The 12,354-nt window shown below is 49.0% G+C and overlaps 1 protein-coding gene across 1 annotated transcript in view; it reads left to right on the plus strand.

The window, feature by feature from the left end:
* The window catches only part of ELP3 (elongator acetyltransferase complex subunit 3), a 112,684-nt gene that overhangs the window by 85,862 nt on the left and 14,468 nt on the right, over nucleotides 1–12,354 (plus strand). The window contains exon 14 of the mRNA XM_082217649.1: nucleotides 3,654–3,735. Within this exon, the coding sequence (XP_082073775.1) occupies nucleotides 3,654–3,735 (82 nt within the window). The remainder of the gene's footprint in view (nucleotides 1–3,653; nucleotides 3,736–12,354) is intronic.

Here is a 12,354-nt window from a genome sequence, read left to right on the forward strand (position 1 = left end):
GCTCCAGAGAGGGTTAGAATCATAGAATCATAGAGTTGGAAGAGACCACAAGGGCCATCGAGTCCAACCCCCTGCCAAGCAGGAAACACCATCAGAGCACTCCTGACATATGGTTGTCAAGCCTCTGCTTAAAGACCTCCAAAGAAGGAGACTCCACCACACTCCTTGGCAGCAAATTCCACTGTCGAACAGCTCTTACTGTCCGGGCCTGGTCTTATTCAACATCTTTATCAACGACTTGGATGATGGACTCAAGGGCATCCTGATCAAATTTGCAGATGACACCAAACTGGGAGGGGTGGCTAACACCCCAGAGGACAGGATCACAGTTCAAAACGACCTTGACAGATTAGAGAACTGGGCCAAAACAAACAAGATGAATTTTAACAGGGAGAAATGTAAAGTATTGCACTTGGGCAAAAAAAATGAGAGGCACAAATACAAGATGGGTGACACCTGGCTTGAGAGCAGTACATGTGAAAAGGATCTAGGAGTCTTGGTTGACCACAAACTTGACATGAGCCAACAGTGTGACGCGGCAGCTAAAAAAGCCAATGCAATTCTGGGCTGCATCAATAGGAGTATAGCATCTAGATCAAGGGAAGTAATAGTGCCACTGTATTCTGCTCTGGTCAGACCTCACCTGGAGTACTGTGTCCAGTTCTGGGCACCACAGTTCAAGAAGGACACTGACAAACTGGAACGTGTCCAGAGGAGGGCAACCAAAAAGGTCAAAGGCCTGGAAACAATGCCTTATGGGGAACGGCTAAGGGAGCTGGGCATGTTTAGCCTGGAGAAGAGGAGGTTAAGGGGTGATATGATAGCCATGTTCAAATATATAAAAGGATGTCATATAGAGGAGGGAGAAAGGTTGTTTTCTGCTGCTCCAGAGAAGCGTACACGGAGCAATGGATCCAAACTACAAGAAAGAAGATTCCACCTAAACATTAGGAAGAACTTCCTGACAGTAAGAGCTGTTTGACAGTGGAATTTGCTGCCAAGGAGTGTGGTGGAGTCTCCTACTTTGGAGGTCTCTAACCAGAGGCTTGACAACCATATGTCAGGAGTGCTCTGATGGTGTTTCCTGCTTGGCAGGGGGTTGGACTCGATGGCCCTTGTGGTCTCTTCCAACTCTATGATTCTATGATTCTATTCTATGATTCTATAAGACATTCAAAACTAAGAAGTCTGCTATCCCAACTATCCCAACCTGGTTAGCCCCCTAAAAACTCTGATACCCCATTTTTAAATGCAATATATTCCCATACAGACTCGTTACACTGCGTTTAAAACCAAAATCGCATTTCGGTAGAAACTGTTTCTCAGACAGCTGGTCCTAGTCTTTATAACCCTGTACCTTCTTCCAGAAGGCAGAAGCTGAAAGAGATCATTTCCGGGGTGCGCACTATCCTGCACTATCTCTGCAGCTTTCTTATGGCACCTGGAAGCATAGATTTGATCTAAGGTGGGAAGAGTTCACCCAATTATTCTCTCCGCAGTCTTTACAACCCTGGACAGCATTGTTTTTCCCAGTCCCACCCACCCTTATTGGCTGCGACGCAGGCGGGCAAGGGCCTTCTCTGTGGTGGCTCCTTCCAAGGAACTTTGGAACTCCCTTCTTAGAGAATCTAGACTGGCTCCCTCTTTGCTGTACTTGAAATGGGCAGGTGAAGACAGTCTTACTCCGACAGGCCTTTGGGAACTGACTGTATTGTTAAAGAAAGGTCTCTTAACAGAACGGCCCTGTTTTTATTATCTGTATTTTAATACATTGGGGGGGGGGTAATATTATTTTAACTCCATTAGAGTTCAATTGCTTTTTTGACTGCAATCTTTTCTATGCTTTCTGCATTTTATCTGCGTTGTTTTAATTTGTGCAAGCTGCCTTGCGTCTGAGGCGGGGAAGGCAAGATATAAATAAATACAATAACCATAATCATAATTTTAGATGGTATAGTAGAAGAATGGTCCTTGTTTCCTTTCCACCTGAATCCTCCGGGGCTGATGTTTTAATTTCGCTATTGTCTTCGTGTGTGTGTTTTGTTTTGTTTTGTTTTAAATTATTTTTGTTTTAAATTAAGCGTTCTCCGTCGGCTGCATGTGCATTAGGATGCAACTTCTGTTTGATAGTAATGGCCCCGGGCAACAAGGCAGAAGTGGTAAAATGGAATTTGCGGATTGGTGGGGGGGAGGGTATGGAGAAGAGAGAGAGAGAGAGAAAGAGAGCAGAAAATGAATGCTTACCTCCTGAAAGCGAAATTTCAAAAGCCGGGAGCGGAAAAATGGTTGACGCACGTGGAAGGTGGAAGGGGGAGGAAAATCAATTGACTGGAGCCCAGCGCTAACAAATTGAAATAGATTGGAAATGGAGACTTGGGCGCATGACGCACAAATGTGGGCTGAAGGAATGTTTATGGGGGGGCAGCCATCAGTACCCTAAAAATGAATACTCTCCACACAAATAAACACACACTTCTTCCCCAAAGCGGCATGCTACGGAAGGGTATGTTTTGCATAAGAGATATCCCTGTTGTGCAAGAATAATGCTCTTGTTCCTTGCAGATGGGTCCTTTTTTGTTTGAGGCAGGATCGCACCCCCTTCAGAAACCCTCTCCCACTGGCCTTGTGGGCACAGCAAAGCCAGGCATTGCAAATCGTCTTCCCAGCTGCGGCTTGCAGGGTTTCCTGGGCCGATTCGCACTGCCATTTTTTGCAGGGATGTGTGTGTGTGTGCAGTGGCAAAGGCAACAGGAGCCAAGTGCCTCCAGATTTTAAGCAAGCTGGCCAAGTTGTGCAAACACCCCAGGCGGTAGTTTGCAAACGCCAGACTCTCCTGAGAGCAAGGTTTACGGCTCGGGGTGCCTTTTCATTTATTTTATTTTTATTTTGCAAGACTTGACGGAGAAAGGGGGAGAAACCTCAAAGCAGTTTGCAAAAATCAAAAAAAAAAGGATCAAACAATAAAATTATCAACGAGAAGAGTTAATAATGACCTAAGACTCTCAAAAAGTTAATAGTCTAAAAATGGGTTAAAACTTGGACCATGGGCAAAGCTGCCTTGGTTGAAGCTGGGCAGGGAATGTTTTTCGAACCTGAGGGCCATATTTCCTTCTGGCCAACCCCCCAAGGGCCACATGCCAGAGGTGGGTGGAGCCAGAGGTGAAAGTGGGCGGAGCCACAGGTGCTAACGTTATGTCTGTGCCGCAGGCTGGTTTCTGCACACACCTTTCTCTGTCCCCATCCAGACAAGCGAGGAGCAATATGGGAGTTTAAGGGCAGGGAAGGGAGTGGCCTGGGGAGGGTTCTGGGGGCCAGGTGGCCTGGCCCTTGGAAGCTTACCCAACTCTTGTTTATTTTTATTTTTTTTAATCCAAACTCCCATTTGTGCATTCAGCAGTTTCCTGCACTGCAAGCTGGAGTGTCCCAGCAAAACCACCTTTAGATTACTCGGGAAACAAAAGAGAAATGTTTGGAGTGTTTTTATAAAATTCATCTCTGCTGTCACATTGCCTTTTTTGCGCCTGCAAGTACTTCTGTGACCTCCGTTCCCCATTCCACCAGCAAGAGTTTTTTTAAACAAACTCCCTGCTAATCCCTAAATTACAAGTTCCTTGTGATCTTGAAGACAAACTCACTTGTCTTCCTTCCTCTAGGGATTTGGGATGCTGCTGATGGAGGAGGCGGAGAGAATCGCGAAGGAAGAGCACGGGTCGTGGAAGATCGCCGTCATTTCAGGTACGCCAGGCAAATTTGCTACCCACTTTTAACAGCAGGGGGGGCGGCTGCAGCAAAATTGTGCGAGGTGTCGCGCCCTGGCTCAACGCTGCCCCCTTGCAACACACTCCATTCCTTCTCCCTCCCATATGGTTCCCTTGCCTGCCCTCAGGTTTTCCAAAGACTTTCTCCTACTCATGTAAGCTTTTGGGTTCTCCAAGACTGCTTGTACCAGGCTTCCTCAACCTCGGCCCTCCAGATGTTTTGAGACTACAATTCCCAGCATCCCTGACCACTGGTCCTGCTAGCTAGGGATCATGGGAGTTGTAGGCCAAAACATCTGGAGGGCCGCAGGTTGAGGAAGCCTGGCTTATACCTCCCTCTTGATTATTTTATTTTCTGAACACTATTGATATCAGTCAGGTGCTTTTGCTGTACAGACAACCCTCGATTTGCACAGGACTTGCTTTCCAGGTCATTGCATGCAACAGCAGAGCACGAATAACCCCCTCTGACCCCTTTTCCGCCACTTCCAAGTCACCGCAATGCACACATGCATGGTCACTCACCATTGGGCGTGTGCAAATCAGTCATTAACCTGTACTGTCCGGCACCTGCTAAAAACATTCCTGTTTAGGCAAGTCTACCCAGGTGGCGCTGTGGTCTAAACCACAGAGCCTAGGACTTGCCGATCAGAAGGTTGGCAGTTCGAATCCCCGTGACGGGGTGAGCTCCCGTTGCTCAGTCCCTGCTCCTGCCAACCTAGCAGTTCGAAAGCACGTCAAAGTGCAAGTAGATAAATAGGTACCACTCCGGTGGGAAGGTAAACAGCATTTCCGTGCGCTGCTCTGGTTCACCAGAAGCGGCTAAATCATGCTGGCCACATGACCCAGAAGCTGTACGCCGGCTCCCTTGGCCAATAAAGCGAGATGAGTGCCACAACCCCAGAGTTGTCCGCAACTGGACCTACTGGTCAGGGGTCCCTTTACCTTTTACATGTGCAGATTAGCTCTCTCTGAGGCACTTAGCCTGTGTCTGGAATATGTACCCTTTCCCTCTACAGCAATGATGGCCAAACTTGGCCCTCCAGCTGTTTAGGGGACTACAACTCCCATCATCCCTAACTAACAGGACCAGTGGTCAGGGATAATGGGAATTGTGGTCCCAAAGCAGCTGGAGGGCCAAGTTTGGCCATCACTGCTCTACAGGAAGAGACTCCTAGAACTTAATGCCCCTCCCTGCCAAACACAATTCTCAGGGAACAGAAAACATCTTACAGTCATACCTCGTGTTGCATTAGGTTCATTTTGCGTCTTTTCGGCTTGTGAACACAACAAACCCGGAAGTAGAATGTGTCCTTTTATTTAAAATGCATCTCTGGGTTATTTGTGGGGCATAGGAATTCGTTCATTGTTTTCCCTTCAAAATATAGTCTGGCCCCCCCACAAGGTCTGAGGGACAGTGGACCAGCCCCCTGCTGCAAAAGTTTGCTGACCCCTGTCGGAGAATCCCGACCAGAGGTTGCCTGAAGCTTTCCTCAAAGGCGTGTTCTGATCCTTCCCGTGAGTTTTAGACTTGCGGGGTGACACTCGTTGAAAATGAAATGAGCAGAGAGTCTGTCTCCCTCCTAACGCGGCCACTGCGCTCGATGAGTTCTATTGGGGATGAGAACGCTCCGTTTGGCTAAAAAGCACACCGTGACAGAAAGTAGAGAGGAGCTGTTAAGCGAAAGGGCTCGTTTCTCCGCTGACGCCAGTTTGAGACTGTATCTGAATGAACCGGGAGGAAATTGGGTAACCGTTCTCTCCTTGTGAGGTTATAGGCATGGCAAGGGTCTCGTTCTAATGCTAATATCGCCAACCTGAGCATAGAATCACAGAGTTGGAAGAGACCACAAGGGCCATCGAGTCCAACCCCCTGCCAAGCAGGAAACACCATCAGAGCACTCCTGACATATGGGTGTCAAGCATGCACCAGAGGGAAATGTTAAAAGGGGAACGTTGCTCTTCCCCAGTGGGGGAGCGGGGAGATGCAGCCGCAATGTGAGCTCTGTGTTGAGCGGCTGCTTTAGCTGCCTGCTTCTTTGAGCGAGCACAATATTCCCAAGCAGACGGTTGCGTGTCTCTTCCGCCCCGAAGCGATCAGGATTCAGAGCTGGGCTCTAAGAACGAAAAGGGAAAGAGAGTCGGCCAAAGAGCCTTCAAAGAATAGAGGCTTTCCAGCTGTTACCTGGGAAATGCAATCTAAAACGCTCAACTTCCTCCGTGGGGTTTTATCGTAAATAAAAATATAGGCAGGGTTGCGCTGGCGGAGATTATCTGGCTTTGTTAATTTCAGGAGGCGGGTGGGTTGCATGGGACATTTTCTTTTCTTCCCTTCCTTTCTCCAAACTGCCTGTCTGAGCATTCACAACGCAGCAGCGAAATTATCGTGGCCTGCCTCACTGGCCAGCAGGAGCGGAAGTCTCCATTCATACATAGACATATGCATATATAGAGAGGAATGGAGCCCTCATCTGCACCCTGCCTTTGAAAAACAGCCCAATCTGCTTGGCCAGGGGCATGGCGCTGGTCTCCCCTGCAGAGAGTTTGCTTTGCCTGTTGGATTCCTTGGCGCGAGCTACAAACAATGCAAATTGTCAGCTATTTAATTTGTCGGCTGGATGGGAGGTAATCTGCAGGAGCTGTTGGAGGGACCGCAGATCATTGTATTTTATGCGTCGGGACTCAGATGTTAAGAACACAAGAACATGACAGTTGCTGGAAACCTTAGGCAGGGGGAAAAGGCTCTTGTTCTCGGGTCATAGAATCCTAGAGTTGGAAGAGACCACAAGGGCCATCGAGTCCAACCCCCTGCCAAGCAGGAAACACCATCAGAGCACTCCTGTCATATGGTTGTCAAGCCTCTGCTTAAAGACCTCCAAAGTAGGAGACTCCACCACACTCCTTGGCAGCAAATTCCACTGTCAAACAGCTCTTACTGTCAGGAAGTTCTTCCTAATGTTTAGGTGGAATCTTCTTTCTTGTCGTTTGGATCCATTGCTCCGTGTCCGCTTCTCTGGAGCAGCAGAAAACAACCTTTCTCCCTCCTCTATGTGACATCCTTTTATATATTTGAACATGGCTATCATATCACCCCTTAACCTCCTCTTCTCCAGGCTAAACATGCCCAGCTCCCTTAGCTGTTCCTCATAAGGCATCGTTTCCAGGCCTTGGACCATTTTGGTTGCCCTCCTCTGGACACGTTCCAGTTTGTCAGTGTCCTTCTTGAACTGTGGTGCCCAGAACTGGACACAGTACTCCAGGTGAGGTCTGACCAGAGCAGAATACAGAGAAGAATTCTTGTGTGCTTATAAGTCAGCCTTCCCCAACTTGGGGGCCTCCAGATGTTTTGGACGACCACTCTCATGAGCCCAAGACAAGGATGGTGGGTCTCCAAAACTTCCGGAGGGCACCGGGTTGGAGAAGGATGAGACGCGATGCGAGCTGATGGATCTCCGTTGCCCATTTGGACTAGCTGTCTGTGAACGGAGCTGACGGCGGAGTAAATCTTTTCCCCCCGATGTTTTTTCTCCCGTTAGGACTTTGGAGACCGTCTTCCCGAAGTGCCCCTTTTTTGGAAACTTGTGTTTTTCTTTTCAACTTCTTTCATAGATGCCGAAGAGCTGGTTATCCTTCGTAATTGTATCTCATTTGCTCCATAAAAGAAGCAAATAAGAGGAAGCTCTTGAGAGCTTAAGAGCCCATATTGAACCAGCGTGACACCTGCGTGGGCTGGCTTTGTGATAGAGACCCCCGTGAAGTCTTTTAAGTTCTTAACTTAGCCACACATCAGGCGATGGAAGTTCTCTCTCTCTCAGCCGGTGATCGTTCTGATTTGCCGAAATGGTGGATCTTGTGGGAGGAGAGAGGGGGCACTTAGTGCTGGGCTGGAAAGGGGGCTGGCTCCCCCCCTTGAGTGCTTGTTAAAAGCTGCATTCTTTTGCCGAAGCAGCTTCGGTTGGCTAGGCATTCTCCAAAAAAGAGGAGATTAAGGAGGCTATAGAAATTGTGCTTTTATAGCAGGGAAGGGAATGCTTGGATGGAAACCCAGAGGAGAAATCTCTGGGAGTAGGAAGTTCAATCTAAAACGAGGGCGGCGGGCAAACCTTTGGGGTAACTTGCCGGCTCCGAATGTTTCCCCCCAACCTGTGTCTAGTGCCTCCCCTTCTGTGGTTTCCAGCCGCTGGTACTCAGAAGCATTGCATGGAGCCAAAGCAGAGCCATTCTGCATGTTGTTCTCGTCGGTATTTGTATGTCTTGATAGACAATGGAGCGCACCTCCAGGGGTGAAGTCAAACAACTGCGTTAGCAGCAGCAGACTGACCTCCTGCAAGCCTGGGCTTCCCAAATGACCCCCTTCTCAGCCTGGCTGATGTGGTCCCTAGGAAAGCAGAGCAAGATGTTTGGCCCCAGCTTGGCTGCCGTAAGGAGGCGTACAAGGCACCATCCAACCCCCTTAAGGACTCCATTCTGGATTTGTGTAGGATCTACTCCTTAGCCTTTTCCTCTCCTGAAGATGTCCTGAGATGGCCCTTTCCACCCTGAAGTTGTCTAATCCTGCCCCCCCCCTCGCCTACTGCTGCTCTAGATCTTTGCCCCCTGACTCCCACAGGCTTCTTCTGCAACTCCCCAGCTCCTAGGACTCCCCAGCTGAAAGGACGACCCAAAGGAGCGGCCAGGCACAGACCAGGACTGCCCTTTGCCTCCTATCTCTCCCCTTTCCCCGTTGAAAAAAAAAATGCTTTGTGCATGCCATCACTCTCCGATCAGAGACTTCAGTCCAGCAATGTTTGCAACATGCTCCTTAGTCATTTCGAAGATGTTTAATGCCTTCCTATTTTATGTTGGGTCTGTGCGTGAGCCAGTGGTGGTGGGGAAGGGAGATAAAAATATCCTCCCCCCCTCCCCGCTCACCGTCATTTCAATGACGTCCCACCTCTCCTGTGGGGCAGCGTTGGGGCAGGGGGAGGGGGGCCCCCCTTGCCAGCGTTGCGCTTCTGTGCCGCGAATTAATTACCACGTAGCGGGGCTGATCAGCTTTCCCCCAGACCAGATTTCGATTTGTGTGCCGTCAAGTAGAAAATTAACATGGACACAGGCCAGAAATGCTGAATGCCTGAGTGGGCACTGCAGCCGCCGGGTCTAGGAAGGAGGGGAGGACTCCGGGAAGCGATGACGTCCGAGCTGGCTGTCCCTTCGTTGGCCAGCTCCTTTGAGAAACGAAAAGGGGAAATTGAGCTGCCGCAGGACTGAGGACTCAGCTCTCCTTCCTGCCATTGAACCTCGGAATATCTGTAGCTCGGTCGGCCAAACATGAGCCTCTTAATCTCAAGGGCAGTGGCGTAGCGTGGGTTGTCAGCACCCGGGGCAAGGCAAGTAATTTGCGCCCCCTAACCCGTGGATTTGCGCCCCCTAACCCTAAACCCCAGATGTTGCGCCTGGTGCGGCCGGCCCCCCCTGCACCCCCCACGCTACGCCACTGCTCAAGGGTTGTGGGTTCGAGCCTCACGTAGGGCAAAGGATTCCTGCAGTGCAAGGGGTTGGACTGGATGACCCTTGCAGCCCCTTCCAGCACGGCAATTCTATGGTTCTGTGTTCGTTTTGGGGGGTGGGGGGCAGAGGGAGGCATGCTGCGCACACACAGTGGTACCTCGGGTTAAGTACTTAATTCGTTCCGGGGGTCTGTTCTTAACCTGAAACTGTTCTTAACCTGAAGCACCACTTTAGCTAATGGGGCCTCCCGCTGCTGCCGCCCCGCCAGAGCATGATTTCTGTTCTCATCCTGAAGCAACGTTCTTAACCCGAGGTACTATTTCTGGGTTAGAGGAGTCTGTAACCTGAAGCGTATGTAACCTGAAGCGTATGTAACAGGAGGTACCACTGTATGCCTCATATTATTGTTTAGTCGTTTCTGACTCTTTGTGACCCCCTGGACTAGAGCACGCCAGGCACTCCTGTCTTCCACTGCCTCCCGCAGTTTAGTCAAACTCATGCTGGTAGCTTCGAGAACACCGTCCAACCATCTCGTCCTCTGCCGTCCCCTTCTCCTTGCGCCCTCCATCTTTCCCAACATCAGGGTCTTTTCCAGGGAGCCTTCTCTTCTCATGAGGTTACCAAAGTCTTGGAGCCTCAGCTTCAGGATCTGTCCTTCCAGTGAGCTCTCAGGGCTGATTTCCTTCAGAATGGAGAGGTTTGATCTTCTTGCAGTCCATGGGACTCTCAAGAGTCTCCTCCAGCACCATAATTCAAAAGCATCAATTCTTCGGCCGATCAGCCTTCTTTATGGTCCAGCTCTCACTTCCATACATCAGTACTGGGAAAACCGTAGCTTTAACTATACGGACCTTTGTCAGCAAGGTGATGTCTCTTATGCCTCATAAGAACATGGAAAGACCCCTGCTGGATCCGGCCAGTGGGAACCCATCTAGTCCAGCATGCTGTTCTCACAGCAGCCAAGCACAGGCCTCTGGGGAACCTGCGAGCAGGATTCGAATCCAAGAGCAACCCTCCCCTCCTGTGCTTTCTAGCAACTGGGATTCAGAAGCATCGCCAACACTGGCCATGAAAGTGGAGCATAGCCACTGGGGCTCGGAGCCATTGATAGCCTTAACTTCCAGCCCTCTTTTTAAAGCCATCCAGCACGGGCTCCTGTGGGAGGGAGTTCCATAGTTCAACTATGCATTGTGTAAAGGAGTGTTGCCTGAAACCCTGGAGAGACATTGCTGTCTATCAGGGTTGACTACCTGCAAGGCTTCCTTCCTGCTGAGTCCGTCCCTGTGACTTGCCATGGAATGACAAAGCACACATGCAGTTGCCTCACTCCTCACTGTCCCTTCTTCCCAGTACTGGCTTTCCAGGGCCTCCTCTGCTTGACTGATCCCCGTTCTTCTTCTTCTTCTTCTTCTTCTTCTTATTATTATTATTATTATTATTATTATTATTATCATTATCATTATTATAATTTATTATTTGTACCCCGCCCATCTAGCTGGGATTCCCCAGCCACTCTGGGCGGCTTCCATAGAAACCAAAAAACACTAAAATATCATACATTAAAAACTTCCCTGAACAGGGCTGCCTTAAGATGTCTTCTGAATGTCAGGTAGTTGTTTATCATTTTGACATCTGATGTTATTATAAAAGTATTAATTTTATTAGTATTCTTCACACAACAACAACAAAAAATAACAATACACAAAACACAAAAACAAGCATACAAAAAAAATCCAAATCTTACAAATTAATAATATAAACACTAAAAAGAAAAACAAACATTGACTTCCACCAATCCCACAGCACCGCCTTTACCTCTCATTGTGTCTTCCTGTTTTCCTTATCATCTCTATCCTAGCATCTAGATATAAATCCCTCTTTCTTATCCTTTGACTTCACAAGGTTATTCCAGACTCAGCCAGATTTCTGTCCTCGAACCCTGGCTTTTAAGGTATTCATTTAGGCTCTCCCATTCTTTTTTGGCTTCATTTTTTGGCTTTTGTCTTATTATATTTGTCAATTTGGTTAATTCTGAATATTCTGAAAGCTTACATAACCATTCTCCCCTAGTGGGTAACTGATTCCCTTTCCGGTACTAATCCACCAGGATTCTTGCTGCAGATGTTGTGTATAGGGAAAATTAAGTTTTAAAATGGACATCGAACCCAGGGTCTTCTGCATTCAGAGCAGATGTCCTTCTGTCACACCCCTTTTCCTCTCGTAGACCTGCAGTGTGGTGTAGTGGTTACAGTGTTAGGCTAGCATCTGGGGCAGGGGTCTGCAACCTTTAAGACAAAAAGAGCCACTTGGACCCGTTTCCGAAGGGGAAAAAACTGGGAGCCGCAAAACTCGTCATTATAAAAATAACTTTTTTGTCACTTTTAAAAAATTATTTCTTTGTTTGACCCCTCAGAATTACTCCTCCTCATAGAAATAAACATTAAATTAACAAGTTACCTTTGTGTGTGTGTTCTTCACTCCCCTTTCAATGCAATGACCAGCGTACATGCCACTTACAATGTAGCGGGCGGGCGGGTGGGAAGGTGACTAACACACGCACCGCCCCCATGCGACGTCACAGCCATTACAGCGCCCGCCACAGTGGGGAGTGTCGGGGCGCACAATGCTCTCCTCGCTAGTATCCGCCCCGGAGCCGCGGCAAAGGTGTAAAAGAGCCACATGCGGCTCCGGAGCCGCGGGTTGCAGACCCCTGGTCTGGGGGGACATGGGTTCAAATCCCCGCACGGCCAAAAAGCTCACTGGGTGAGCTTGGGCCAGTCACTGCCTCTCTTAAACTGGCTTACCTCACTGGTGTGGGGATTAAATGGGGGCAGGGAGAGGACCATATACTCAAGGCCAGCAGTTCTCAACCTGTGGGTCCCCAGATGTTGTTGGACTACAGCTCCCATCATCCCTGAGCTCTGGCCTTGCTGGCTAGGGATGATGGGAGTTGTAGTTCAACAACATCTGGGGACCCACAGGTTGAGAAAGGGTGCTCTAGGCTTTCCCAAACTTGGCTCCCCTGATGTTTTCGGACTACAACTCCCATCATCCCTAGCTAGCAGGACCAGTGGTCAGGGATGATGGGACTTGTAGTCCGAAAACA

Source organism: Podarcis vaucheri (genome assembly GCF_965113315.1).
Source record: "Podarcis vaucheri genome assembly, chromosome: 3".
NCBI lineage: Eukaryota > Metazoa > Chordata > Lepidosauria > Squamata > Lacertidae > Podarcis > Podarcis vaucheri.